This window comes from Diceros bicornis, chromosome X, assembly GCF_020826845.1.
Source record: "Diceros bicornis minor isolate mBicDic1 chromosome X, mDicBic1.mat.cur, whole genome shotgun sequence".
NCBI lineage: Eukaryota > Metazoa > Chordata > Mammalia > Perissodactyla > Rhinocerotidae > Diceros > Diceros bicornis.
The window spans coordinates 63,797,416-63,822,623 of record NC_080781.1 but is presented as its reverse complement, the minus strand read 5'-3'; the positions used below and the strand labels follow the sequence as shown (position 1 = coordinate 63,822,623).

Below are 25,208 nucleotides of genomic sequence, written 5' to 3'. Positions count from 1 at the left end.
ATCCATCTCTCCTCTAAGACTTTGCTCTCAAATCCATCTACCTTCCTAATGACAGAAAAATTGTCTTCTCAGAATAAAAAATGACATTTGTTATTAATTTGGAAAAGCTGAAAGGGGCTCGGTTTCTCAACCCATAGAAAGTTTATTTGGTCCTATTTGATTATGGGTAGGAAAATGTTGTAGAGACAGGAAACAAATGGTAGCAACAAAGGATACTTATTGTGCATGCAGTATAGACTACCAATGATTTGAATGAAGATATAAAAGGGAACTGCTACAAAATAAAATAAAAGCCATTCCTATCAAATTTGGAAATGACAATGAAGCTGGAGAGACAACTGGATGACAGATTTCAGACACACAGACTGTGACAGGTAGGAACAATGGGAAGACGTAAATAAAAATAAAGTAAAAAAGAGAAATGTAACTTCCTGACCTTGAGTCCCCACACAAATACTGAGTAGGAAAGACAAGGCATGTGTCTTGGTTGGCTATGAACTCAAAATAAGTTAGCAGCTGCCCAGAGGCTCATTTGTTCTTACAGAAGTGCCGGTGTTCAAATGTCAGACTCATACAGCCCTCATCTGCCACTGCTGAGCTGTCTAGAGCTCAAAGGAATCATCCATTGTGAAAATGTACAGAACTCTGGTGAAAATGAAGTGACAGCCTCACGAGAGAGTCACAGATTTTGATGAGTATGAATTGTGTTTTAGGTTTCTATAGATGCATTTGGAGTGCAAACTCTAAGGATGTGTCTGAATTGCAAGCATCTGTCCCAACAATATAGCTCACGTTTTCGAAAGAAATAGATGGAGCTGAAAGTAAAGTAAGTCCATCAAGAAGATATCTGTCAGTGTGGAGATAAGTATATGAATAGCCAAATAGCACATTTCTAGGAATCACAAACTTGTCTCTATACAAACAATACGAAGCCTATTACTTGGGTTAGTTTCTAATTATGGAGCCCACTATTTAAAGAATCTGACACCTCTAAAACTAGGCAATTTCTCAGGTCCCTTCTAATTTTGACATAATTATGATTTTATGACCAAATCAATGAGGTCCATAAGGAATCAACCCTAGGACTAGTCTAATTTAATTTTTTAGTATGATCTAAAAGAGGAAAAAAAAAAGAAAAAAGAAATAAATAAAAGAAGAAAATCTTCACATCTGCAAATAATCTTAAACTCTTTGGGTCAAAAAAAATGCCAAATCAATGGGTATAAATTGTAAAAAACACATTTTCTCAAGGCTATGTGAGAGGCCAGAAAAGTGGCAAACAGGCCTCAATATGGGCAAATATTGCTTGAAGAAAAATAATTTCAGCTATACTTTTAGAACAATGGGCTTGGAACTATGACTAACCCAGAACAGAAACCTTGGTGTCATTGTTCTGGTCCCTGCACTGTCACAATGTGCTTCCTCAGCCATACACATACATAGCCAGGGTTCTGGATAGCATCTTGATATTGGGAATGAAACAGAAAACATGACATACCAGATGAGCACACCATAAAAGATTCCAATTTATCCCTATTGACTGGATGTTTCTGGCCCCCAAAGAACTTAGTGAGGATGCAGGAAGAGCTACTAGGCAAAGTGCTATAGTATATAAAGGTGTCATTACATACAGCCACCTGGTCTGAAATGAGTAGAATGAAAAATGCTTTGATCTCACATCAAGCTGAGAAAAAGTTATTCACAGGACCTTGCCATTGGTCCTTCTCACCTGTTCCGGATCACCCAGCAGATGGGGGTAAAAGCCTCCAATAGGGCCTTTTCCCTGTTTCAAAGGAATTTCATATAGCTTGTTCAAATGTAAGATTAACAAAGCCTTTAGCTCCTTTAACCCATAAGCCAAAGTAGAACCACCCCAGACAAAATACCTCATCCAGAAAACATGAGAATGAAGACAGAATTATACTTTTCCGTGCTCTCAGGTAGTGGGTACTTTTGTTCACAACAATCTTTTCCACTTAACAGAGATGCTGCAACATAGAAAGTGAAACACAACATCTTATGCCTAAGCTTGCTAACTTGAGTTAAAATATCTGATTTCTATGTTTTATCCGGTCAATTGAGAGCCTAGATTCAAATGTTCTTCACAGTAGTCACTCCGACAGGATCACAAATTCTCTTAACAGTCTTTATTGGAATATCAACTGAATCTCTTTTGAGTCAAGTTTCTGTGGAAGGAACCCAGAAAATGGGACCTAGAGAAAGACTCTTTTGATATTTGTCAAAATATCTATGGTTATTTTCCAGTAACTGATAATCCCAGAGTAAAACACTACAGAACAGAATAAGAAACCCAAAATCCAAATCGTGTGTGTGTGTATAATAAGGGTGGCACTTCAAAACAGTAGGGAAATGATGGATTATTTAATAAATGGTACTGAGGTAATTCATTAAGCATTTGGAACAAAAATAAGGTAGTCTCCTGCCTTACACCATAAATAAATTTCAGGCAGGTTAAGCTTTTAAATGCAAAAACAAAAACATTAAATAACTAGAAAAAAACAAAGGTGGATACTAATTTGTTTCCAGGATAAGGAAGGCCCTTCCAAACCTATGGGCAGAGGCAAAATACACAAAAGAAAACAGTGATAGACTTGACTACATAAAAACAGAAAACATCTGTACATCAAAATAAAATAAAGTCAAAATATAAACTACAAACTGGGAAAAATCTTTGCAATATATATGACAAAGAATTAATATTCTAACTACATCAAAGCTTTTATACATCAATAAGAACTGATGAACACACTCAACAGGGAAATGGGGAAAGGGCATGAACAGGCAATCCACACACAAAAAATGACCAGTGAACATATATACACACACACAAAACTGTTCAATTTTATTATTAACAAAAGAAATACAAAGTAAAATACGAATTAAATAATAACATTTTTTACCTACCAAATTTGCAGAGATTTAAAAAAAATAATATTCCATGTTAGCGAGGATCTCAAAATACACACTCTTACACTGTTGGTGGAGGTGGAGATCAATTTTGCAAAATATATCAAAAGTCTTAAACATGTTCATACCCTTTGGCCCAATAATTCCACTCCAAGGAATTCATTCTGAAGAAACAATCACAGACTCATAAAAAGCATGTCATATAAGGATATCCATCAAAGTGTTATTTATAAGATCAAAAAATTGGAAACATGGGGCTGGCCCGGTGGCATAGCAGTTAAGTTCATGCACTCTGCTTCAGCGGCCCAGGGTTCGCTGGTTGGGATCCTGGGTGCAGACCTACGCACCGCTCATCAAGCCATGCTGAGGCAGCATCCCGCATAGAGCAACTAGAAGGATCTACAACTATGACATACAACTATCTACTGGGGCTTTGGGGAGAAAAAAGGAAAAAAGGAGTAAGATTGGCAACAGATGTTAGCTCAGGGCCAATCTTCCTCAAAAAAAAAAAAATTGGAAACAACCTAAATGTCCACCAATAAGGGAATGGTTACATGAATTATGGTACACATATGATGGAATATTAACTATTAAAAACCATTTTAATAAAATATTCATGACATGTTAAGTTAAAAGAAAGGATAGAAAACTCTTTAAATACAATGATCCCAGTCTTGAAAGAGATACATACGTATTATATGATATATAAAAGTTTGGAGGGAAATACACACAGTGGTTATATCTGGAGGTAGTTTTACAGGTGATTTGAATTTTTTTTACTTTGTATTTTCCAATTCTCTATAAATCTAAATGTAATACTTTTATATCCAGGGAAAATATACATAATTTGAGGGGTGTGGGGAGGCAGACTGAACAGGACAGGCCCAAGGACAAAGCCAGGACACATGTGCAGTAGAAGCTCCCCTCCACACTGCTTCTGGCTCATGCATCATTTTCCTCTTGGACTCATCATTCAACCAGCTGCAGGCAAATCCACTAAAATATATTATCACATTATCACCTCGCCATCTTATCCAAGAGTGGACCAAAGAAGTCTTGCCAATGCCTTGCCAAAATCCAGATATACCATGTCTACCATATTTCCCTGATCTACCAGTCTAGTAACCCTGTCCATCAAGGCAATTTGGCCAGTCTGACATGACTTGTTTGACCTTGGTGAACCAATACTGGTTCCTGTGCTCACCACTGCTTTTTCTGAGTGTTTACAAAACAACTTGATAATCCAGTCTGAAATTTAACCCAAGATCTGCAAAATTCTCTTTTTCCTTTTTGAAAATCTGAAGAACATGTATACAGGTCCCTAATGTACATATTTATACAAAATATGTTAATTTTCTTCTTTTGGTCTGTTCCAATTTTTTATCACAATTTCATCAAGTGGAAAAATCCCAAAATCTCTAGGACCTTTGCTTTTTTAAGATATCTAAATTCAGTGAAAAGTAAACAAATGTCCATTTCAAGAGGATGAAAGTCTTATCACAGGAAAGAAGGGAAGACAAAACCCTTATTAAAGCAAGACTATTATTAGCTCAAGACTGTGTGATTCAATAACAGTCTAGGGACAAATAGAAACTTGTAAATTGAACTCTCAACTCACTTCCACTTATCTAACACAGAATGTGAGTTAGAAGAAACATTAGAGATCATTTTGCACAGTCCCCTCATTTTACAGATCAGGGGGCCCAAATTGAGGCCCAAAGAGGTTGACTAGAACAAGATTATTCAGCTACTTAAAGTCAGAACTAGAACCCAGGGCCCTGACTCCTCCCTCCAAGATGATTCCCGTAGGATTTAGCACCATGTGTTCATATATATATTCTTAAAATAAAGGGAGCACAAACAGTGTTTTTTAATTTCAGTGACAATATAGGCCCAAATTAGTCTGCTTCTCCTATTTCTCTATTTAAAACAATTCCCCTATTGTGGAATATAAGTCCAAAGCTTTAAACAAAGCAACAGTGTAAATACCAGGGTCATGTTTTCAACAAGCGATACATTAAATTAAAAAGAAATCCTACAAAGCTATAACTAAATAAGAAATAATTCATTCTCATTGCTATATATTATTCTAATCATTCTACCCCATCAAGAGAACTGATGTTTTACAACTACCAAAGCTTCTAGGATTTTGCCTCACACCATCTAACAAGGACAAGAAAGCACCTGTCTGGCTAGGTTCAGAATGCTTTGCCAACTCTAGCTACCATGTCCTTAGGCTACGTGAAGACAGAAGCGCCCAGCACAAACACACACATCCATATATGAAATTCAACCCAGGAGGCAAAACTGAAAAGAAAGCTAACATTTTTTTCTCTCTTAAGTTTACAAAACAAGGTGGGCCTAAAAGGATCCAGCCACTTTGAGAAAAAGTCTGGCAGTTACTCAAAAACGTTAACTGTCAAGTTACCTTATGACCCAGCAATTCCACTCCTAGGTATATATACCCAAGAGAATTGAAAACATGACCACATAAAAAACTTGTCCATGAATGTTCATAGCAGCAGTATTCATAACAGTCAAAAGGTGGAAACAAGCAAAATGTCCATCAATTGATGAATGGATAAACAAAACATGGTATAACCATAGGATGGAATATTATTCAGCCAAAAAAAAAAAAAAGTGAAGTGCTACATGCTGCAACATGGATGAATGTTGAAAGCGTACTATAAATGAAAGAAGCCAGACACAAAAGACTACATATGGTATGATTCCATTTATACAAACTGGTCAGAAAAGGTAACTTTATAGAAACAGAAAGAAGAGTGGTGGTTGCCTAGGGCTGGGGGAGGGGAGGAGTTTGGGGGAAATGAGGAGTGACTGCTAATGGGGCAGGGCTTCTTTTTGGGGTGAGGAAAATGTTCTAAAATTGATTGTAGTGACAGTTGCAGCACACTGAACATTCTAAAAACCACTGAATGGTACACTTTAAATGGGTGAATTGTACAGTATGTGAAAAAGCTGTTTTGTTTTCTTTAAAAAAAAAAAAAAAAGGTGGGCCCTATCATTTTTATCAGGTCAGCATTCCTAGCTAAAATGATCTACACCCAAGCCTTAAATCCCTCCAGCACACAGTGATAAGAGTGAAAGGTAGTCCCTTAACCTCCTGATTCCCTCTAATCACCTGAGTAATAACATGGTTGGCATGCTCTAGTCTCAAGGCCATTTGGGAACAGGGTGAGAATCAAATCAGGGGACCAAGCAAAGCAAAACTGAGTGGCAAACAGCAAGCATATGAAAAGATGCTCAACATCATTTGCCATAGAGGAAATGCAAATGAAAACCACCAGGTATCCCTTCACACCCACCAGGATGGCTAAAATCAAAAAGACTGACATTAACAAGGCTGGTGAGGATATGGAGAAAGTGGAACTCTCACACGGATGGTGGGACTGTGAAATGGTGTAGCTGCTATGGAAAACAGCCTGGCCAATCCTCAAAAGGTTAAACATAGAGTTGCCATATGATCCAGTAGGTATATATACCCAAAAGAAATGAAAACACATGTTCACACAAAAATTTGCATACAGATGTTCATAGAGCATTATTCATAATAGTCAAAAAATGGAAATAACCCAAATGTCTATCAAATGATGAATGGATAAACAAAAAGTGTTGTATGCATATAACAGAATATTATTCAGCCATAAAAAGAAATGAAGTACTGATATCTACTACAACACGGATGGACCTTGAAAACACTATATTAAATAAAGTAGCCAGTCACAAAAGACCATATATTATATGAATCCACTTATACGAAATATCCAGAATAGGCAAATCCATAGAGATAGGAAGTAGATTAGTGGTTACCTAGCACTGTGGGGGATGAGGAGGTTGGTGGGGGGAGGGGGTGACGGCTAAAGGGTACAGAGTTTTCTTTTGGGGTTGGTGAAAATGTTCTAAAATTGATCGTGGTGATGGTTGCACAACTCTTATGAACATTCTAAATTGCACTGAATTGCACCTGAAATAAGTGAACTGTTGGTCATAAAAAAATGAATGACAAATACAACTCCATTTCACTTGAAGAAATGAGAAATGCCTACTTACTACATTAATAGTCTTAAGCCTGCACACATTTGCTATTGAGTCAAAGCAAACCAACTCCTATCTTTTGGCTCTTCCTGCGGTTCCTCCCACAATATCATTCCATGGTAGTCTTCCTAAGTCCACTTTCCTTTTACAGGACAGGTGGTCTTCCTCAGGCTTCCAGAAGCCCCTCCACCCCCAGGTTACTTCCTCCTTTGGTGCAGGAGTTTGTGGCCATCAAGACTAAAAAGCTGACATCTGGGAGTTGGTTTTACTTCTATTAACAACTTCTGGCATCTGAAGAGTCTCAGAGCAGTATCTTTTGCTGTGTCCAGATGTATCTAGGTAGGGAGGGGGGCTCACAGCTTCTCTGCTGTGGTGGGAGGCAGTTGTGGCCTAGTGGCAAAAGCCCTAGTCCCGAAGTTCTCAGGAAATCTGACTTAAAACTGATTCTGCCCCTTACTGGCTGTGTGACCTTGAGCAAGTCACTCAACCCCTCTGACCCTCACTCTCCTCATCTGTAAAATGGGGATAATACCACCTACCCCACAGGGATATCCCGAAGATTAATGCTTACAAAGCCATCTGGAAAACACAGAGATACTCAATAATTCAATTCAACAAACCCTGTGCCAGGCTCTGCACCAGATGCTGGGAACGCATAGATGAATACAATACTAGCTGCCTTCAAATTGTTCAGTGTAGAAATGCTGTTAACAGGAATTCATTTTCTTCCTTCCCTATGTTAGCCTTCTTTTAGGATGGCAATAAGAGTTTCAGGACTTTGATTCTTTGCCTTGATAAACTTTCACCTCTGTGCTCTCAAGAGAGATTATGCTGATAGGGTGGCAGCTATGTTTACATCCTTCATTCTCAAACAGAGGGAGATGAGATGGTTATTTAAATGTTATGGAAAAAATATCCCTTTTATGCTTTCAAGTTATTATCAACACTGATCCTTAACTCTTCCAGGTCTTACCTGAAAGTGTTTCCATGGTGAAAGTGTGCTTATTCAGCACTTTAAGATAAGTATGGAAAACTCTCATTCCCTCTCACTCCCTGTACTCCCAGCCTGTCTGGATTTACACTCTAGTTAAAAAGACTGGGGCCGGCCCAGTGGTGAAGTGGTTAAGTTTGCGTGCTCCGGGCCCAGGGTTTGCCAGTTGGGATCCTGGGCGTGGACCTATGCACTGCTCATCAAGCCATGCTGTGTTGGCATCCCATATAAAAAGTAGAGGAAGATGGGCACAGATGTTATCCCAGGGCCAATCTTCCTCAGCAAAAAAGAGGAGGATTGGCAACAGATGTTAGCTCAGGGCTAATCTTCCCCCAAAAAAATTAAATTAAATTAAATTAAAAAATAAGAAGACTGGTCACAAAGGATCAGTTCCCAGTTTAGCAACCTTAGTGACCAATTTCTAGCTCACCTCCTGATTTGGGGTTCAGGTTCTACTCTAAAAACAAAAGAGCTTTCCAGAAAAATACTATCTGAGTTTATAAACGGAGGCTGATGCAAAGTAACTAGGGAAAAAAACATAGGAGATAGTTTCTAAATCTAAACCGTATAACATGAAGCCCATCCTTCCCCTGGTGAAGCAATTCCACAAGTCACAGAAAAATATTTTTCATTCTTGAATAGATTAGAAGACAGCCTTTGCAAAGAGCCAGTTGTTTAAATTTTCAATCTGAATTTTAAGCAGGATTACACATGCCCAAGAACAACATGTTATTTTTAGCTAATAGGTAGGTTTGCTGTGTCCACAACAGTCTGGAGCAATCAGGAGTGAAACTGTTAAACAACATCTCTCACTGTGGTACCTTATCATTTAGCACTTATATTTCTATTTTAATATTTTCCAAAGCTTCATCATAAAAATACCTGTAAAGCACCCATGCTAGGCACAATACAGAGTTCAAATAGATAGACACGGTTTCTACTTTCATTATGAGTTTAACCCATATTAAACAAACCAGATATATGAAAGAATCTCAAGGTTAGAGCATTCCCACCAAGCTGCCATCCAGCCCCTATGTGCCCAGGGGAGATACATTAGGAAGTAACTGTCCTCCATCTATCACCCTTCCAGGCTTGCACCCTCTCAGTGTATTAACAGGAGAGGGGTAATGAAAATGTTCTAAAATTGACCATGACGATGGACGCACAACTCTGTGAATACACTAAAAGCCATTAAATTGTACACCTAAATGGGTGCATTGTATAGTACATGAATTATATCTCAATTAAGCCATTAAAAAAGGAGAAAAACTGTTCTTACTCTGATTGTTCTCATTAGTCAAAGCTATTTTTTTAAGCTCTCATGCTCAAGGATATCTAGCTAAAGGTTGCACTGGATTGGCAATGGTGCCTCACGGTCACCATGCAGATCACTCTAATCTTCCCCTGCACATACATCTCTCTTTCCCTGGTCTCTCTTCTGTTATTTCCCCAGGTCCTTTCCTGTTGTTCCTCGAATCTAACTAGGTCTCAGGTCTCTCAGGTATTCACAAGCCTGGTTTGTCCCTCAAGATTAAACGATTGCTGACCCTCTCCAACTTTCCCAGCATGACCTTAGGCGAGACATGTCCTTACTCTCCTGTCGCTGTTCTGGTTTGCACAATGAGAGGCTGGACTACGTGATCCTTTCCAGATCCCACATTCTATGTGGAAAAAAATACAAATAATGAACACTTACTTGGCCAATAAAATGCAAAGTCTCTGCCATTTTAGCCAACAGACATTTTTTGGATTATTCATTTTGTAAATGCCCGTGTGATGCAATCTTCCAAAGAGCAGTATTTAATATATTTATAAAATAATCAACATGGAGTCCCTATTTTTAAAAACTATCACTTTTTCAAAGAAAATTCAGAGCCCAACATGGAATGCTTCACAATCCCTCTGGACCTGTCTCCCAGGGTCCATTTTTGAATGGAAAAAAAAAAAAAAAGCTTTTTGCATGTTGGGGCCCTGTTGGATTTACCAAACCAAAGAAACAAATAAGATTGGGTGGCAGAGCCTTAACAACAGTGGTTCAACTAAAACCTAAGAGAAGAAAGGCTTTGTTTAGCAAGTGGTAGAGAGACCTAACATAAGACAGCACCTCAACATACATTATAAACTCCCAGAAATATGCTCAGAGAGCAACGAACACTGCAGGAATCCCTTTATCCCGGATAACTTGCTGCTTTTTATGCAAACCAGTTAGTTACATTCTCCCAACAAAACTCATAGAAATATGTAGTTATCAGTTTCCAACATACTACCACCAGACAAATTCACAGTATTGTTTCCATGTGCCCAACATGAGAGAGCAAAACCGAAAGAAACACATCAATTTCTCCTACACACACACACACAAATATGCAAGAGAAACCATTTTCTTTGCAGAACCTACGTTGTCTAAGTTGTGGGCATGAAATGGATAAATACTGGTTGCTAATGAAAATCAGATGGTTAGTTCTACACCGAGAAGGAAACAGCACACGCAGACATCATAGAAACCATATCCTTAAGGTGTGTTTCTTGTCATTAAGCTGAACACCAAACATGGAGAGAAATGACTCAAAGTGTTCATTTGCCTCCCTCCTTCCCATTACCCCAGACCAACAAGCTCTCCTTTTAGTTACCTCCCTACACTTCGGTCCCCATCAAAAAAGCCTAGTGCAGAAGGTGGCCGGCCCCTCTCTTCTTTCCCTTAAGGCTCTTGGCTTGAGGCACTGAACAAGAGTCGGGGGAAAGGGCGGAAAGGACAAAGGTAGGCGCTTTCGATCCCTTACAGCTTTGTGACAGGGCTCCCAGCCTCTCCCCTTCTCATCACGGCACCAGAGCACCTGCCCGGGAGAGGTCCCTTCCTCCACCTTAGCGACCGGCCCACGGGGCCTAGGTGTCCAAGGAGCCCAGGCGCTGCAGCCCTAAGGGACAAAGGCTGGGCTTACAAAGACGAGGGGGAGGCGAAAGAAGTCGGGAACAGCATGAAAACTCTCGCAAACAAAAGCGGGGGTTGGGGGTCTGAGAATACCAAGCCAATGTCGGGGGTTCCCAGAGGTAGCCGGGTTTGGTGGATTACTGCGTGTGGGGGAGGGGAAGATTTAGAAAATTCCTCTGAGGATAGGGATTAGAGAGCTGCTGGGGGCGCGGCAGCCCGCAGGAAGGAGGCTAAGGGTAGGACAGAGGCCCTGGGGCGACAAGGGGGCACAGTTCGTGGGCGGGGAGAGGTGATGGCAAAGAGGTGACGGCCAGACAGGGCCCAGTCGCGGGAGAGCAGGCGCGGCGCTCCCCGGGGCCCAGGAGGGGTCCTCAGACGGGGCGCCAAAGCTGCGCGCCGCATGGGCCTGGGGACACGCGGCGAAGGGCTTCGGGGGAGAGCACAGAGTTGGGGGCGCAGTGTTGGAAAAGAGAGAGTCTGAGAACAGAACCGTAGAGAGGCCAGGGGGGACTGTGAGGGGGCCTGACCCTGTCCGCCCCACCTCACCTGGCGCCGGGTCGGAGTCCAGGTCTAGTGCCGAGAAAGCGCCAGCTCCGGCCAGCCCTCCGTCCCGAGCGGGAGACCACGGACACAAAGCGGGGCGCGCAGGAGGAGGGGAGGGGGAGGGGGGGGGAGGAGGAGGAGGAGGAGGAGGAGGGGGAGGGGACGCCTGAGGCGCGCGAGGGGGGAAGGAGGGGCGCCTGCCGCCCTCCGCCTGGGTCAGGGGGCGGGGCGTGCGGCTGGAGGCCGCGCTCGGCCCACCAATGGCCACCCCGCCGGCCGGCTGGCTCGGGCGCGCCATCCCGCAGCTCACCTCGGCACCTGGGCCTTGGCTGACCCCAGCCAATCAAACATCTTCATTTGCATAGCCAGCCCCGCCCATTCGCCACAGCCCGGGGACTGCTCCCTGAGAACACAAAGAAGGCCCCTCGTAGGGGGAGGGGTTCCACTCCCGATTCCCTACCCCGAGGGCATAGCATCACCTTTTCAGCGCGTTTCTAGGTCTTTTACGGTCACCCTGATAAGGGGAGGAGAGTGGGGGTCATAGAGGTTTGGCCCAAGATCTTGTAAGAGGTCGAATCTCCCTGAGGTCCTTCTAACCAAGAGCTACCCTCCTCCTATTCCAGGGCACACAGTTCCTTGTCTTCGCCTCTGAGACCTCCGCCTCCGCCCCCCTCCCCTTTTTCCAGACCCCCTACCCTGTGTGCTTTCTCCCGTAGGCTGCTGCCTACTACTGGCCTGCTGCTGCACTGCAGCCCTGATCAGCAGGCTCTGAGCGCAGCCCTGATAGATGCTCCGAAGCTGCCCAAACCTACCCCTGTCCAGAAAGAAAATGAGAGAGGAAGAGGTTACTGCACTAGGGTAGACGGGACCTGGTCAAGTGGCTTTGTTACCTATGACGGAAAAAAGCCAACACTTAGTTCAAGTCTAAACTCCCCAAATCATCTTGTCCCACCTTTCTTCTCCTACCTTCAGGTCTGTACTGGGCCACAATGGTGACTGACTGACCAGCCCGTTTCAGAGCAGCTGCAGCCTGCTCATGAGTTGCGTTCCTCAGGTTCACGCCATTCACCTGTCCAAAAAGAGGAGCTATGAGCCACCCGAAAAGTAAGAAAGGGAGTCCTCTGTGGCAGCAATTAGGAGAGGGAGATGGGTAGCCCACCCCTAAGCCTACTCAGATGCCTTTCTCAATATCCCATCTTTGTCCTTAAGATGAGACCTAAAGGATATGACATCTCTAATGTAATAATTATTTTTGTGGGGGTCAAATGCCAACCAGGGTTAAAATCCAAAAGAAATTCATTTCCTCCTCAAAGATAAGTCTGGTCTTGGTCCCTGTCCCTCACTACGGATATCTATAAAGAGAATATAAGTTTTCTCCAGCTCTTAGCCTTCCCCCATCTCAAGCATTCCTTGGAGAAAGCAAGGTCTCCCCTCCTCCCTTTTAGACTGGCACAGCTCCCATCCTCCCACCTCGCCTTTGTCTCCTCACCGATAAGATCCGGTCTCCCCTGCGCAGCTCCCCACTCAGGTCAGCTGGGCCTCCTGCCAGGATGAAGGAGACAAAAATGCCTTCTCCATCCTCTCCGCCTACGATGTTGAAACCCAGGCCTGTGGAGCCCTTGTGCAGGATGATCTTGCGGGGCTCTCTGGGGGGAAAGGAATGGAAGGGTCAGGATGAGGTAGATATAAACTGTTGTCCCTATGAGGGCCAGCCTGGAACAAGGCCCATATCGCTGTAGGACTCGGGTCCCTATGTATGATACCTTGTTCCTCCCTTTCTCTCCTGAAACCTGCTTGGCTGCTGTTTTCTGCCAGGTGCCAAGTTTCAGTTCCTCTTCCCTCCCTTCTTCCTGAGGGCTTAGGAGTCAGCTTCTCAGTGGACAATCCCCTACTGTAGAGGTCAACAAACCCCTACCCTGGGCTCTAGAGACCATATATCAGAGCCCATTCACTGGTCCTCTTTCTCCCCAGATTCTCCTATCCTACCAACCAGTGCGATGGACCCTTGGCCACAAGAAGGGGAACCAGTTAGGGGCAGTGGAATCACCCTGGGGTTGATTGCACTCACCATCCACAAAATGTGCATACTTACTTTACACATGCTCCTCCGCAGTCTCAAAATTCCACCCACCAACTATGACCCCTCCTACCTTCCCCAACAACAGATTTAGTCACCAGCTACCACTATATACCCTTGCTAGGTGATGTAGGAGACAGAGATAAAGAAATCCCAAGTCCCCAAAAGGAGCTTAGGAGCCTAAATGAAGAGAGGAGAAAAGCACATAAAAACTCCGACTAACCATGTCTAAGGAATCCCTCTGTAAATGGTCACAGTGTCATCAGGTGAGCCACTCATGTATATCCATACAACCCACTCCCAGCACACTTTCCCCGCCCACTGCCTTGACTTTAAGCATCTTTCATCAGAGGAGCCCCACGTCCAAGACTCCTCCTTTCTTGCTCCCAGTCTGGATGCGAGTCTCCCTCCCTGAGTCCCAGATGCTCTTCCTCGAAGCCCTCCTCTCCTCCTACCTGGCATCCCCTCCAGGCCGCAGGGAGCGGAGCGGCCAGGCCCACCTCTGCGAAGCCCTCCTCCAGGCAGAGGCCGAGGCTGAGCCCAAGCCCAGGGCCAAGCCAGAGCCTGAGAACTTGCACGCCCTCTCCATGGCTCCTGCAGTTCTCCCCCGTCCGCCTACCTTTCCGGCTCCACTGCAGCCAGCCTAGCAGCCTACCAGGCCCCACCCTGTAGCAAACCTGTCCCCCAGAACCCCGGCCGGCCAGACCAGTTCCAAGGCCGCCGCCGCCGCCGCCGCCAGAGTGGGGTGGGGCTGTTCCCTGTGAGGCCACCGGCCTGCCAGCCTCTCAGCGTCCCGCAAACCCCATCGGCTGAATTGCTTTCTTCTCCAGTTTGGAATGACTGCAGCAGAGGGGGCTGCAACTATCTCGGAGCAGGAAACCCCGCAGCCTCCACCTCCTCAGCCCCCTAAACTCTCCACCCCGCCCTTTCTCTGCACTTGCAGATCGGGGCCACACATTTGGCACTCCCCCTTTTGGTAGAACTTGTCCCTGCAGCCACCCTCTGTCCTTCCCGAGGGCCCCAAGGGCTGAAAGAGGTCCTCAGACTCCAAAGACGGGAGCAATGAGGACCTATCCTCTTCTTTGCCATACTGCAAGGAGGCCTGAGGCCCGCCAGAAACGGACTCCTCTCCTCCGCATCCCTAGGTAGGATGAAGGGTGGTGGGGGGCTCTTACCTGGTGAAGTCCTCCTCAGCCAGCATGTGCCTGGGGATGGGAGAGTAGTGAGCTGGGGGAACCTGAGGAGGAGGAGGGTAGCTGACCTTGCTCTCCACAGCCCCGAGGTAACCCAGGCTGGAATTATGGCTTATGTGGTTGTCAGCCAAGGCAGTAAAAGCTGGAATCAAGAAAGGGAGAGAAAAGTTCAGAGACCACTCCATGTAGGTACCCTACCCCACCCCCCCAGGACTGTCCCCCACACCCCACCTCAGATGCAAAAGAGACCAAGGGATGCTGATTCCTCAGACCCTTTCTCCCCACTCCACCCCTCAGGGTTCCTCCTCCACAGTCCCTTTCTGAATCCTGGGCTCACTCCTGTGAGTCTTAGAAAGAGCTGAAGTCAAGGCAGTCTACAAAGAAAGGCATGACTAGAGGTGTGACTAATAATAATCCCTCACATCTCTATAGCCTAATACAGTTTTCCAAGGGCTTTCTTGTCCATGATCTCATTTGATCCTTGCAGCAGTCCTATGAGGAAGGCAGCACATATATCATTAGCTCTTTTTGCCAAAGAGGAAACTAAAGACAGGTGAAAGGGAGTTGTCCCAGGGCACCCAGCTATAAGGGATAGAGATGGGATTTGGACCCAGTTCTCCTGAGCACTAGTCCTCTGCTCTTGCTCTCTTAACAAGGGGTATGAACTTCCCCTTCAGAAACCAGGGGGCAGGGGCTTCAGGCCGGGGACAGGGCAGATGGGTACGTACTGCTGGCGTAGTCAGGGGGTGCGTACATGTCGTTGAGGTGGAGGCTGCCTGGCTTGGCCACCTTCAGATAGACCATGTCAGATGTGTTCTTCAGTGAGGCCACAGCTTCCTCATGCCTCACATCCTGCAGATTGGTGTTGTTCACCTACAAGAGGAGAGGCCTTAGGGCTAGCACTGGGAGAAGGGAGGGCCTCTCCAGGGAACCCTGAGGGGTGCCCTTTCAGTGAAACTCAACAGTGCTCTAACAGAGGCCCAAGTATAGTGCTGTGAGGAGCAGAGAAGCATGAGATAGGGGTAGGGCAGGTGAGAGAGTCCCAGCCATGAGAAGAACTAGGACCTCGGTATCTGGGTACACATAGCTCAGATGATGCTCTTGAAATTCCCCATGATGCCTCGCCCCTGAGTGAGGTTCAGGTGGAGTGAGAGGCTGCTGGAGCTCCACCTCCCCACTCTACCATTTGGGCATCCCCGTGAAAGCTCTCTCACCGCCAGCAGCCGGTCCCCAATCTGTAGGCGTCCATCTTTCTGAGCAGCACCCCCCTCGATGATCTTGGTGATGTAGATGCTGTTGTCTCCTGGGATGTGCTGGTTGCCAATCCCCCCAGCAATGCTGAAACCCAGGCCTGGGCAGGAGCCAGCAGGGAGTGGAAGAGGGCCACAAGGAGAAGATAGAGTGCTTAGTCAATCCCAAACCCAACCCACTGGCCCCACAGGAGCTCCCCCCAGGGATCCCAAACACTAAGCTGCCATCCTGAGGTCAGTAAGGGTAAGACAGGAGGTCAAGAAGGAAGGCTGTGAGCTGGAACAGGGAGTCAGGCAAGGAGTAAGACTATTCCCTTTTATTTCCTACAGGGCCGACCAGGGGCCTCTGGCCAGAGCACAGAAACCCAGAGGGCCGCACCTTTGGGCCCTTTGAGCAGGTTGACCTCCATGATGGTCTCTGGTGGGGGCTGTCGCCTTCGTACCACCAACCGCACCACAGGGCCCGCCTCCTTCAGGGCCTCCACAGCCCGGCTGTGCACCACCTCCGACACGTCCACCTCATTCACCCGGAGCACACAGTCATTCACCCTGCGGGGGAAGCCCAAGAGGCATGACACTGTGCTGCCACCACCCCTCCACCCCCTCTCCCACCTCCTCCTCCTTCCCTTCCCTCCCCTTCCCTCCCCTCCTCTCCCCCTCTCAGATCTAATGGAAGGGTCATCCTGCCAGGAAGCCCTCCTCCCCTCATCTCCATCCTGCCCCTACCACCCCCAGCCCTGCTCCCAGGCCACCTCACCCCAGCCTCCCGTCCATGGCAGCTGCTCCACCGGGGATGATCTTGGTAATAAAGATGCCAGGGTCATCAGGGACATGGGGGTTGTCGATGCCACCTGCAATGCTGAAGCCCAGACCAGAATTGCCCTGCAGAAGGCGGTGGAGGGGCACAGTCTGCTCACTCAGAGGGCACAAGGGAGGGTTCCTGGAACCTCACCTCCCTCTGCCCCCCAGAGCAGTTTCTCTGGGCCTCAGAAGGGGCCATGGCAGGCCAGGGCACATTCGTCAGAAACCTGGCAGCTTCCCAGCCATTCTGGCATGGAGGCCTCAGCAAAGCCATCCCCTCCCCAATTCTCCAGGCCTCAGCAAGCAAGGTCAATTAATATTTGTTAGTCGGTTGATTGATTGATGCAGTGATGCAGCCTCTGAGGGCTGCTGTTTCCCCATCCTCTCAATGCAGGTCCCCCCATGAGTCTTGAGACCGAGGTTCAGGGCCCTCCTCTTTCCTGGCTCAAACCCTCCCTTCCCCTTTCATCCTGCCCCACTGGCAGACTCACCCGCTCAAGTACTATCTCCTCATACTTGAACATGCCATCGCTGCCATTCACCTAGGGGAAGACAGGCAGTTCCCTAAGTGCCTCCTGCCCTCCCAGCCATCTGGCCCCTGGTCAACCCCCCCCACACACACACAGAGTAGAAGAGCCCAAATCGACCCCAGAACACCTCTTGGCCACAGATGAGGACAGGCTGACCCTGAGGAGGCCACCCCCCTCCCCTTGCTTCCAGCCATATCAGGCCAAACCCAGCTGCTCATTTAGCCCAGATCAATTGTCTGGGACTGAGCCAGCCAGTGGTGCACTCACCGAGAGGCTGGGCTCCAGGGCCTTGGGGTTCACTAGGAGGGGTGCAGGGCTGGCCTGAGGGGGATGGCAGAAATGGAACATGTGGCAGGCAAACCACGCCACACCCAGCATCCATGGGGGCACCCAGCGGCCTGGACAGGGACATGCTCCCCTTCTGAACCACAGCCCTCCCTGACCTGGGGATCACAGACTCCCACCATGTCAGAGCTGGAAGGACAGCAGACACCATCTTGTCCAACCTCCCTCATGTGACAGATGGTGACACTAAGGCCCAGAGAGGACATGGGTTGTGCCTAAGGGCACACTGGGAGTTAGTGGCAGAGCAGAGGCTAGAACATGGGTCTCCAGGTGCTCTTTTGATTAAAGCAAGCTGCCAAGGCCACTGATGTTTTGGCCACTCATCCTCGTCCCCAGTCAAACTCATGGGGAAAAGGAAAGTTGCCCCTTTCAGAGTACCTCATGAACCCTCATTCTACATCTCCTTCTGTGTCCCCAGGAACCCAATTCCTCAACTGGGCAGAAGGAGTCCAAGTCCTAATCCATTTTCTACCAAGGAGTTTTTGATCCTGAACTCTTTGTGTTTCCCAGCAGAAAGGGCCAGGGTAGGATCTAGTCAAGAGTCAGATTCAAAGCCAGGGGCAGGACCGGAGCAGTGTGGACAAGATTCCCCATGAGAGAGAAGCTGATGACCCATGGGCTGATTGACAGCAGAGTCCATGGCCTTCAACAAGCAGTAGCCATGGGAGGAGACGCAAGGGAAGGGGATGGAAACACAGGGTTGGTCTGACCAACCCACAGAGGTTGCCTCCCAGATAGGACAGACTTGTGGCCATTGTCAAGTGAAAACGTGATTTTGGACAGACGAGTAGCACCTGCACTCTGGCTCCCACTCTCATCCCCAAGAATGGAGGAGCCTTCTTGCCTCTCTCCCCAGGTATCCCCGCACCCCTCCCGCATCTTTCTCCGGCTGCCTTGCCCCTTTCCTGACCCCTGATCTCCTCCTCTGAAAAGGGGAGCTGGAAACCCAGAGTGGGGCTCCTCCACATGCCCTGCTCTGTTTCCCCCCTCCCACCTCCACGCCACGCAGCTTTGGCTTCGAGAAGCAGAGAGGAGAGTGGGAGAAGGCTGGCTAGTCATGCCTCCACCTTTTCTGGGCCTGGCCCCAGGACTTTATGTCCTGCAGCCCTAGGAGTTGGTGGGAGGACTCCAGCTGCAGCCCCACTCTGGTCCCCGATGCCAGGAGGAAGAACTGATGGCTCTTCAGAGCCCTGAAACCAACACAGCTGCCTGAAGTACCATGCAACAGACACACAGGCAAAAAGACACCCAAGCAGCTCTTGTATGCACATGTGATAAGCCATGCTTCAAGCCCAGCTCCAGAGAGACCCAGAGGCTCCCTGCTCTCACTGATCCACCTTCCAGCCTCCCACTGCCCCTCCTCAGAGACCCTGCTCCCAGGGCCAGGAGCCATCCAGGGATCAGCCCTGGCAAAGAAACCTTGACCAATTGGCCCAGCCTTGGGACTGGCACCCGTGTCCCATTTGAGCAGGACAAGCAGGAGAGAGTGTTTGCAATGATAAGGCCCCAGGATAGAGGGGAAGAGGAGAAAGGGGGACTTGCTGGAGAGGGCAAGGGGCCAAGGCAAGGGGCACGGGAAGCAGTAAGTGTGGACAAAGGCCAGAACCGAGGACTCCTCTCCCCAGGAAGTCCCCACCTTTGCTTCTGAGTGAGAGCACATCCTATCCCCAGAGGAGGACAGAGATGCCAGAACGGTCACCAGCTTGGGGCAGTCAGCATCTGCCCTCGACAGCAAAGCCTCCTCCTTCTCTCTCCCTACCCTGGGGGCTGCAGAGCCAAATAACCAGACAGGCTCTCCGCCATGCATGCCAGGGACCTGGCTCTGCCAGCCCAGCCTCCATTTTGCTGCTTCTCCCACGATGCTCCTTCCATTTTCTAAGCTGGCAGTTTAGGCTGGGAGTGGAAGCCGGAGTTGTGCCCAGTACCCAGGGGTTCCCAAGCTGTGCCAAGTCAGGGCTGGGGGGCCAAGTTCTCCCACATCTGGGGGTATCCAAGGGGGACATGCCCCACTGGGGCCAGTCCCTGCACCAGGGCAGCTGCCCCTTGCCTGGCTCCAGGCACCATGCCTGCTCTGGAGCGAGGAAGCCTGCTACAAACCCCCCTTCTCTGCCCACCCCCAGCACACACACACTTCAGAGCTGCTTGGACAAAAGAGTCCGTCCTTCTCAGCAGCCTCTCAGGCTTGCTTGGGACGTGTCTCTCGCCTCTCCCCCCTCCCCTCCCTTGCCTGTCAAGCGCCTCTCACTAGGGACACCACACACACACACACACACACAGGCACACATGTGCACATACTTGCAGCCACAAGCTCACACACATACATGTAGCCACACACACAGGCAAACACAGCTATCCCTGCAGCCTCATCTACAGAGACACCTCCACATTCAGAGAGACATCCCCACATGTCCATGTGCACATTCACACACAAAGGGACTGGGAAGGAGAGGGACTCATGGCACTGAGGGATGAAGCTCAACAGCCGGGCACATGGGCTCCTCTACATAGATTCACAGGAGCTCCATTGCCTTCCTCCACACACCTTAACATACATACACACACACACATATGTCCCCCCTACGCAGAGCATCATGCCCCCTCCTCCCCTCCTGTGGAAACACACCACACACAGCCCCCGCAGAACCTCCCGCCCCCTGCCAGACACAGAGACACTGCTAAACCCCCACACTGAGACAAACCCAATTCCCCCACACAGGAAAATGTGCCCCTCCGCCATACCTTCACCTCCTGACACACACAGCTCCTCCTAATCCCCTCCAAATGGAGACCCCCAAACAGACACACACAGGGAAGCACACATTTCCAACCGCCTCTCTTGGCCCAGCTGCAATGGTAGGGCTCAGGGTCCACTGGCTTGGAGCCCCAGGAACCTCTGCTGCGCCCCAGGCCTCTAGGCCCCCTCTCTTCAGCCCCCCTGGGTTGCCCCACCACCCCGCCTCCACTAGTCCATACCTGCTCATACCAGTCCCGGTTGGTACAGGTGCACTCAGGCCACCAGCTGGGGCCGCTGCCGTTGAGTTTGGGGGTGCTCTTGCCCGGGACTGGCTTAGAGGGCACTGGCCCCACATCCCGGCCGGTGGGGATGAGCTTGGCCTTGGTGCGGGGGGTGGGGGTGGCCCCCGCCTGTGAGGGCAGGGTCTGCGAGCTGTAGCCCCCATAACCCGCGCTGACTCCATTGCCCCCACCTGGCCCATAGGGGTCCGGCACCTGCCAGTCCCCGTAGCCAGGAGGCTCGAGGCGCCGCAGGGCGGCCAGGCGGGTCACCTCGTAGCACTCGGGGCACTTACAGCAGTGCTGGTGCTTGTGCATGGCACTGCCCCCTGCGGCCCGGACCCCCCAGCCCACGCCGGCTTCCACGCCGCCGCCGCCGCCGCCGCCGCCGGGCTCCCGGGCACACTCACACTGCTCAGACCAGGATGGGGGGGGCACCCGTGGGGGCGCCCGGGCGGAGCGGGGCCTGGGGCCGGGCGGGCGTCCCGGGGCTTCTGCCCCCACGCTGCCCCGCACCCACGGCTCCCCCTCCAGCACTGGCGGCTCCGTGTCGCCCGTCGTGGCTCCTGGGCCGAGGCCCAGCGGCAAAGAAGAAGCGGGAGCCTGGGCAAAGGCTGGATGCTGCGAGGACCGCTCCTGCAATAGTCCCCAGGATGGATCTGAGTGGAGTCAAGAGCATCTCTCCCTGGCTCCCTTCTCAGTTGATTCCAGCCAATCACCGTGCAGAGTCAGGCAGCGGCAGCGCCAGCGGCAGGAATGCTAAACAGCGTCTCCTTAAAGGAACAGAGGCAGTGGCGCCCCCAGGCTCAGCCCCAGCTCCCCATATATCTGAGGTACCGCTGACCCTAGAGCAGGGGCAGAGGACTTGGGCCATGGGTGAGCTCAGCCCCCAATCTCATGCCCCCATATCCCCAATCTCAGCCCGTCCTCCGCTGGCTCCACCCCATCCCACTTCCAAGAGGGAGTTGCAGGGAGATGCTCAATGGGTCCTCAGGCTTGCTCTGAGCTGGGGCCACCAGAAGTAAAGACTTGAGGCAGCACAATGGGCGGAAGGGATGTTGGAAGATGGCAAGGGAGGTGCTCTCTCCTAACAGGGGACCAAGTAAGAGGGCAGCTTATGAGGCCACTCTCCTGTCAGCACCTCCTTCTCAGGACTATTGTTCTCTCAACCCCTAGGCCCTGAAATGACCGAAATCTCACACTTGACCTGCTTCCGTCACCAGTGAGGGACTCAAGCCTGAACAGGAGGAAAAGAAAGCTCTAAGCTTTGTTCTTGGTCCACAGACTCCTGTCACTCCACCCCACTCCCTCGTGGTCATTATGGGGGAAAGAGCTTCAGGATACCAAGAGGAAAGAGAGTCCACAGCAAGAAGAAAGGTAAGAAGAGATCTGAAGTGAGAGAAACCATTCTAGGGGGCTGGAGAAGAACTTGGAAATACTTGTCCAAGGACATCTCCTTGGCCTCTCCTGGCTCAGCCTGTTGGGGGATGGAGGAAAGATGACATGCCGAGAAGACTCTATATTTTTGCTGTTCTTGTTTTGTCATTAGCTACCAATTATTGGGTCTTCACAAAGTCCTAAATGCTTTACATGCAAACAAAAACCCTACCAAGCTGCTACTATTATTATCTAAATTTTACTAGTGAGAAATTGAGGCTCAGAGATATTAACATAGCTAGGTAACACAGCTGGAAGTGACAGAATCAGGATGCAAATCCTGGCCATTTGACTCTAGAGTCCATGCTCTGAACCACTCTAGTGCAACAGGTCTATTCTAAGTTCTCCTGCAGAACTTAGACCTCAGTTCAATTCAACACACATTCATTGCACACCTACTCTGTGCAAGACCTTGACCTAGATCCTAGGGATACAGAAATTCATTCTTAATTCACCAAGTATTCATTGAGCACTTGCTATGTGCCAGACACTGTTCTAGGATTCGGGGATGTAGCAGCAAACAGAAGAAAACTCAACTAACCCCTGCCCTTGGGGAGCCTACATTCTAGTGAGAGGACACAGACAAAAATTAGCACAATACATAAGTGAATTCTATCATATATATGGTGATAAGTGCTGTGGATAAAAAGAAAAAGCAGAGCAGAGAAAGCAGATTGGGAGTGCTAGGGGAGGACACCGGGTTGGGATCATTTTTCTTCTATATTTTTACCCCCACCTTTTAATAGGAAAATTTTCAAACATACAGAAGAGTTGAAAGAATTTTACAGGGAACAAACACCTAATTGCCACCTAGATTCTCACGAACATTTTACTATACCTGCACTTGCTTTATCACATATCTATCCTCCACATGTCCTCTCCAACTTTTTCAAAAATAAAAATTTGTAAGCATACAGAAATGTTGAAAGAATAGTACAATAAGCACCTATATATCTTCCTTATAGAGTCAACAACTGGTAGCATCTTGTTATGTTTGCTATATCGATCTATCTACACTTTTTTCTGAACCATTCAAATGTAAGTTACAGATTCATTACGATTCTCCCCTAAATACTTCAGTATGCATCTTGTAGGAATAAAGACATTCTCCCACATAACCACAATCTTATTATGACATCTAAGACAATTAACAATAATTTTATATCTAATATCATCTAATGTCCAGTCTATATTCAAATTTCCCCCAAACTTGCCTTTTATATTTTTAACATCAGAATCTAATCAATGCTCTCACATTGTATTTGTGTCTTTAGCCACTTTTAATCTAGAACAGCCCCAATCTTTTTTTGTGTGTGTGAGGAAGACTGGCTCTGAGCTAATATCCATTGCCAATCCTCCACTTTTTGCTGAGGAAGATTAGCCCTGAGCTTACATCCATTGCCAATCCTCCTCTTTTTGCTGAGGAAGATTAGCCTTGAGCTAACATCTGTGCCCATCTTCCTCTGCTTTGTACGCGGGACACCGGCACAGCATGGCTTGACAAGCAGTGCGCAGGTCCATGCCGGGGATCCGAACCCGCGAATCCCAGGCCGCCGAAGCAGAGCACACGAACTTAACCACTATGCCACTGGGCTGGCCCTCAGCCCCAAACTTTTTTAAAACTTTATTTTGAAATAATTGTAGATTTACAAGGAAGTTGCATAGAGTACAGAGAGGACCCGTGTACCCTTCACTCAGTTTCCCTCAATGATTACGTCTTACATAATTAGAGTACAATATCAAAACCGGGAAATTGACATTGGTACAATGTGTGTATAGTTGTATGCCATTTTGCCACATGTGGAGATTCCTGGAACAGCCACTGCAATCAAGACACAGAATTATTTCATTACCACAAAGATCTACTGGTGTCATCATTTTATCAGATTGAGGGAAGTATAGACCCTTACCTCCCTTTAAGTCCCTTTACTCTGTCCCATTTATAGTACGGTTGTCTTAAATATTTCCTCTACTTATATTGAACTCCACATCAGATGATGTTATACTTATTGCTTCAACCATCAAACATAATTTAGACAACTCAAGAGAAGGAAAGTCTATTGTATGTACTTACACTTTTACTCATCCTATTCTTTCTTCCTTCCTCATGTTCTAAGATTTCTTCTTTTATCATTTTCTTTCAGTTTTGAGAACCGCCTTTAACCATTCTTTTAGGGTGGGGCTGCTGGTGACATGCTCTCTTAGCTTTCCTTTGTCTTGAGGATATCTTGATTTCCCCCTCTCTTTTTTTTTTTTAAGATTATATTTATTTAGTTATTTGCCCCCCAAAGCCCCAGTAGATAGTTGTATGTCACAGCTGCACATCCTTCTAGTTGCTGTATGTGGGACGCGGCCTCAGCATGGCCGGAGAAGCGGTGCGTCGGTGCGCGCCCGGGATCCGAACCCGGACCGCCAGCAGCGGAGCGCACGCACTTAACTGCTAAGCCACGGGGCCGGCCCTCCCCCTCATTTCTGAAGGATATTTTCACTAGATATAGCGTTCAGGGTTGGCAGTTCTTTCAATGCTTGAAATTTGTTGTGCCACTTCTTTCTGGCCTCCATGGTTTCTGATGAGAAATCCCACTGACATTTGAATTGTTTTTCCCCTGTAGGTAAGGTGTTGTTTCTCTCTTGCTGCTTTCAAGATTTTCTCTTTGTCTTGTTTTCAAAAGTTTGATTATGATGTGTCTTGGCATGGATTTCTTTGAGTTTATCCTGTTTGGTATTTGTTCAGCTTCTTGAACCTGTAGGTTTATGTCTTTTGCTAAATTTGGGAAATTTTCAGCCATTATTTCTTGAGAACTTTTTTAGCCCCACCTTCTTTCTCTTCTTCTGCGACTCTGATGACATGAATCTTAGCTCTTTTGTTACAGTCCCACATGTCTCTGAGGCTCTGTTCTTTTCTTTTTTTTTTTAGTCTATTTTCCCACTGTTGTTCAGATTGGGTAATTTCTAATGTTCTATTTCCAAGTTCACTGATGCTTTCCTCTGTCCTCTCCATCCTCCTGATGAGCCTGTCCACTGAGTTATTTTATTTTGGTTATTGTATTCTGTTCTAAAATTTCCATTTGATTCTTCATTATATCTCCTATTTCTTTGCTAAGACTTTCTATTTT

The 25,208-nt window shown here is 47.8% G+C and overlaps 1 protein-coding gene across 5 annotated transcripts in view; it reads right to left on the bottom strand.

The window, feature by feature from the left end:
* DLG3 (discs large MAGUK scaffold protein 3) overlaps positions 1–25,208 on the bottom strand; it is a 62,386-nt gene that overhangs the window by 31,818 nt on the left and 5,360 nt on the right. Inside the window, exons 2-10 of one of the 5 annotated variants that reach the window (XM_058536097.1) lie at positions 17,566–17,619; positions 17,260–17,310; positions 16,725–16,849; positions 16,347–16,516; positions 15,932–16,068; positions 15,446–15,590; positions 14,700–14,859; positions 12,937–13,093; positions 12,414–12,516 (exon numbers count right to left, since the gene is read on the bottom strand). In XM_058536097.1, coding sequence (XP_058392080.1) covers positions 12,414–12,516; positions 12,937–13,093; positions 14,700–14,859; positions 15,446–15,590; positions 15,932–16,068; positions 16,347–16,516; positions 16,725–16,849; positions 17,260–17,310; positions 17,566–17,619 — 1,102 coding nt within the window. Of the gene's footprint in view, positions 1–11,450; positions 11,551–12,413; positions 12,517–12,936; positions 13,094–13,979; positions 14,262–14,699; positions 14,860–15,445; positions 15,591–15,931; positions 16,069–16,346; positions 16,517–16,724; positions 16,850–17,259; positions 17,311–17,565; positions 17,620–20,616; positions 20,991–25,208 lie in introns of those variants that run through there. The other 4 variants (XM_058536099.1, XM_058536098.1, XM_058536100.1 and 1 more) reach the window with 4 other exon arrangements.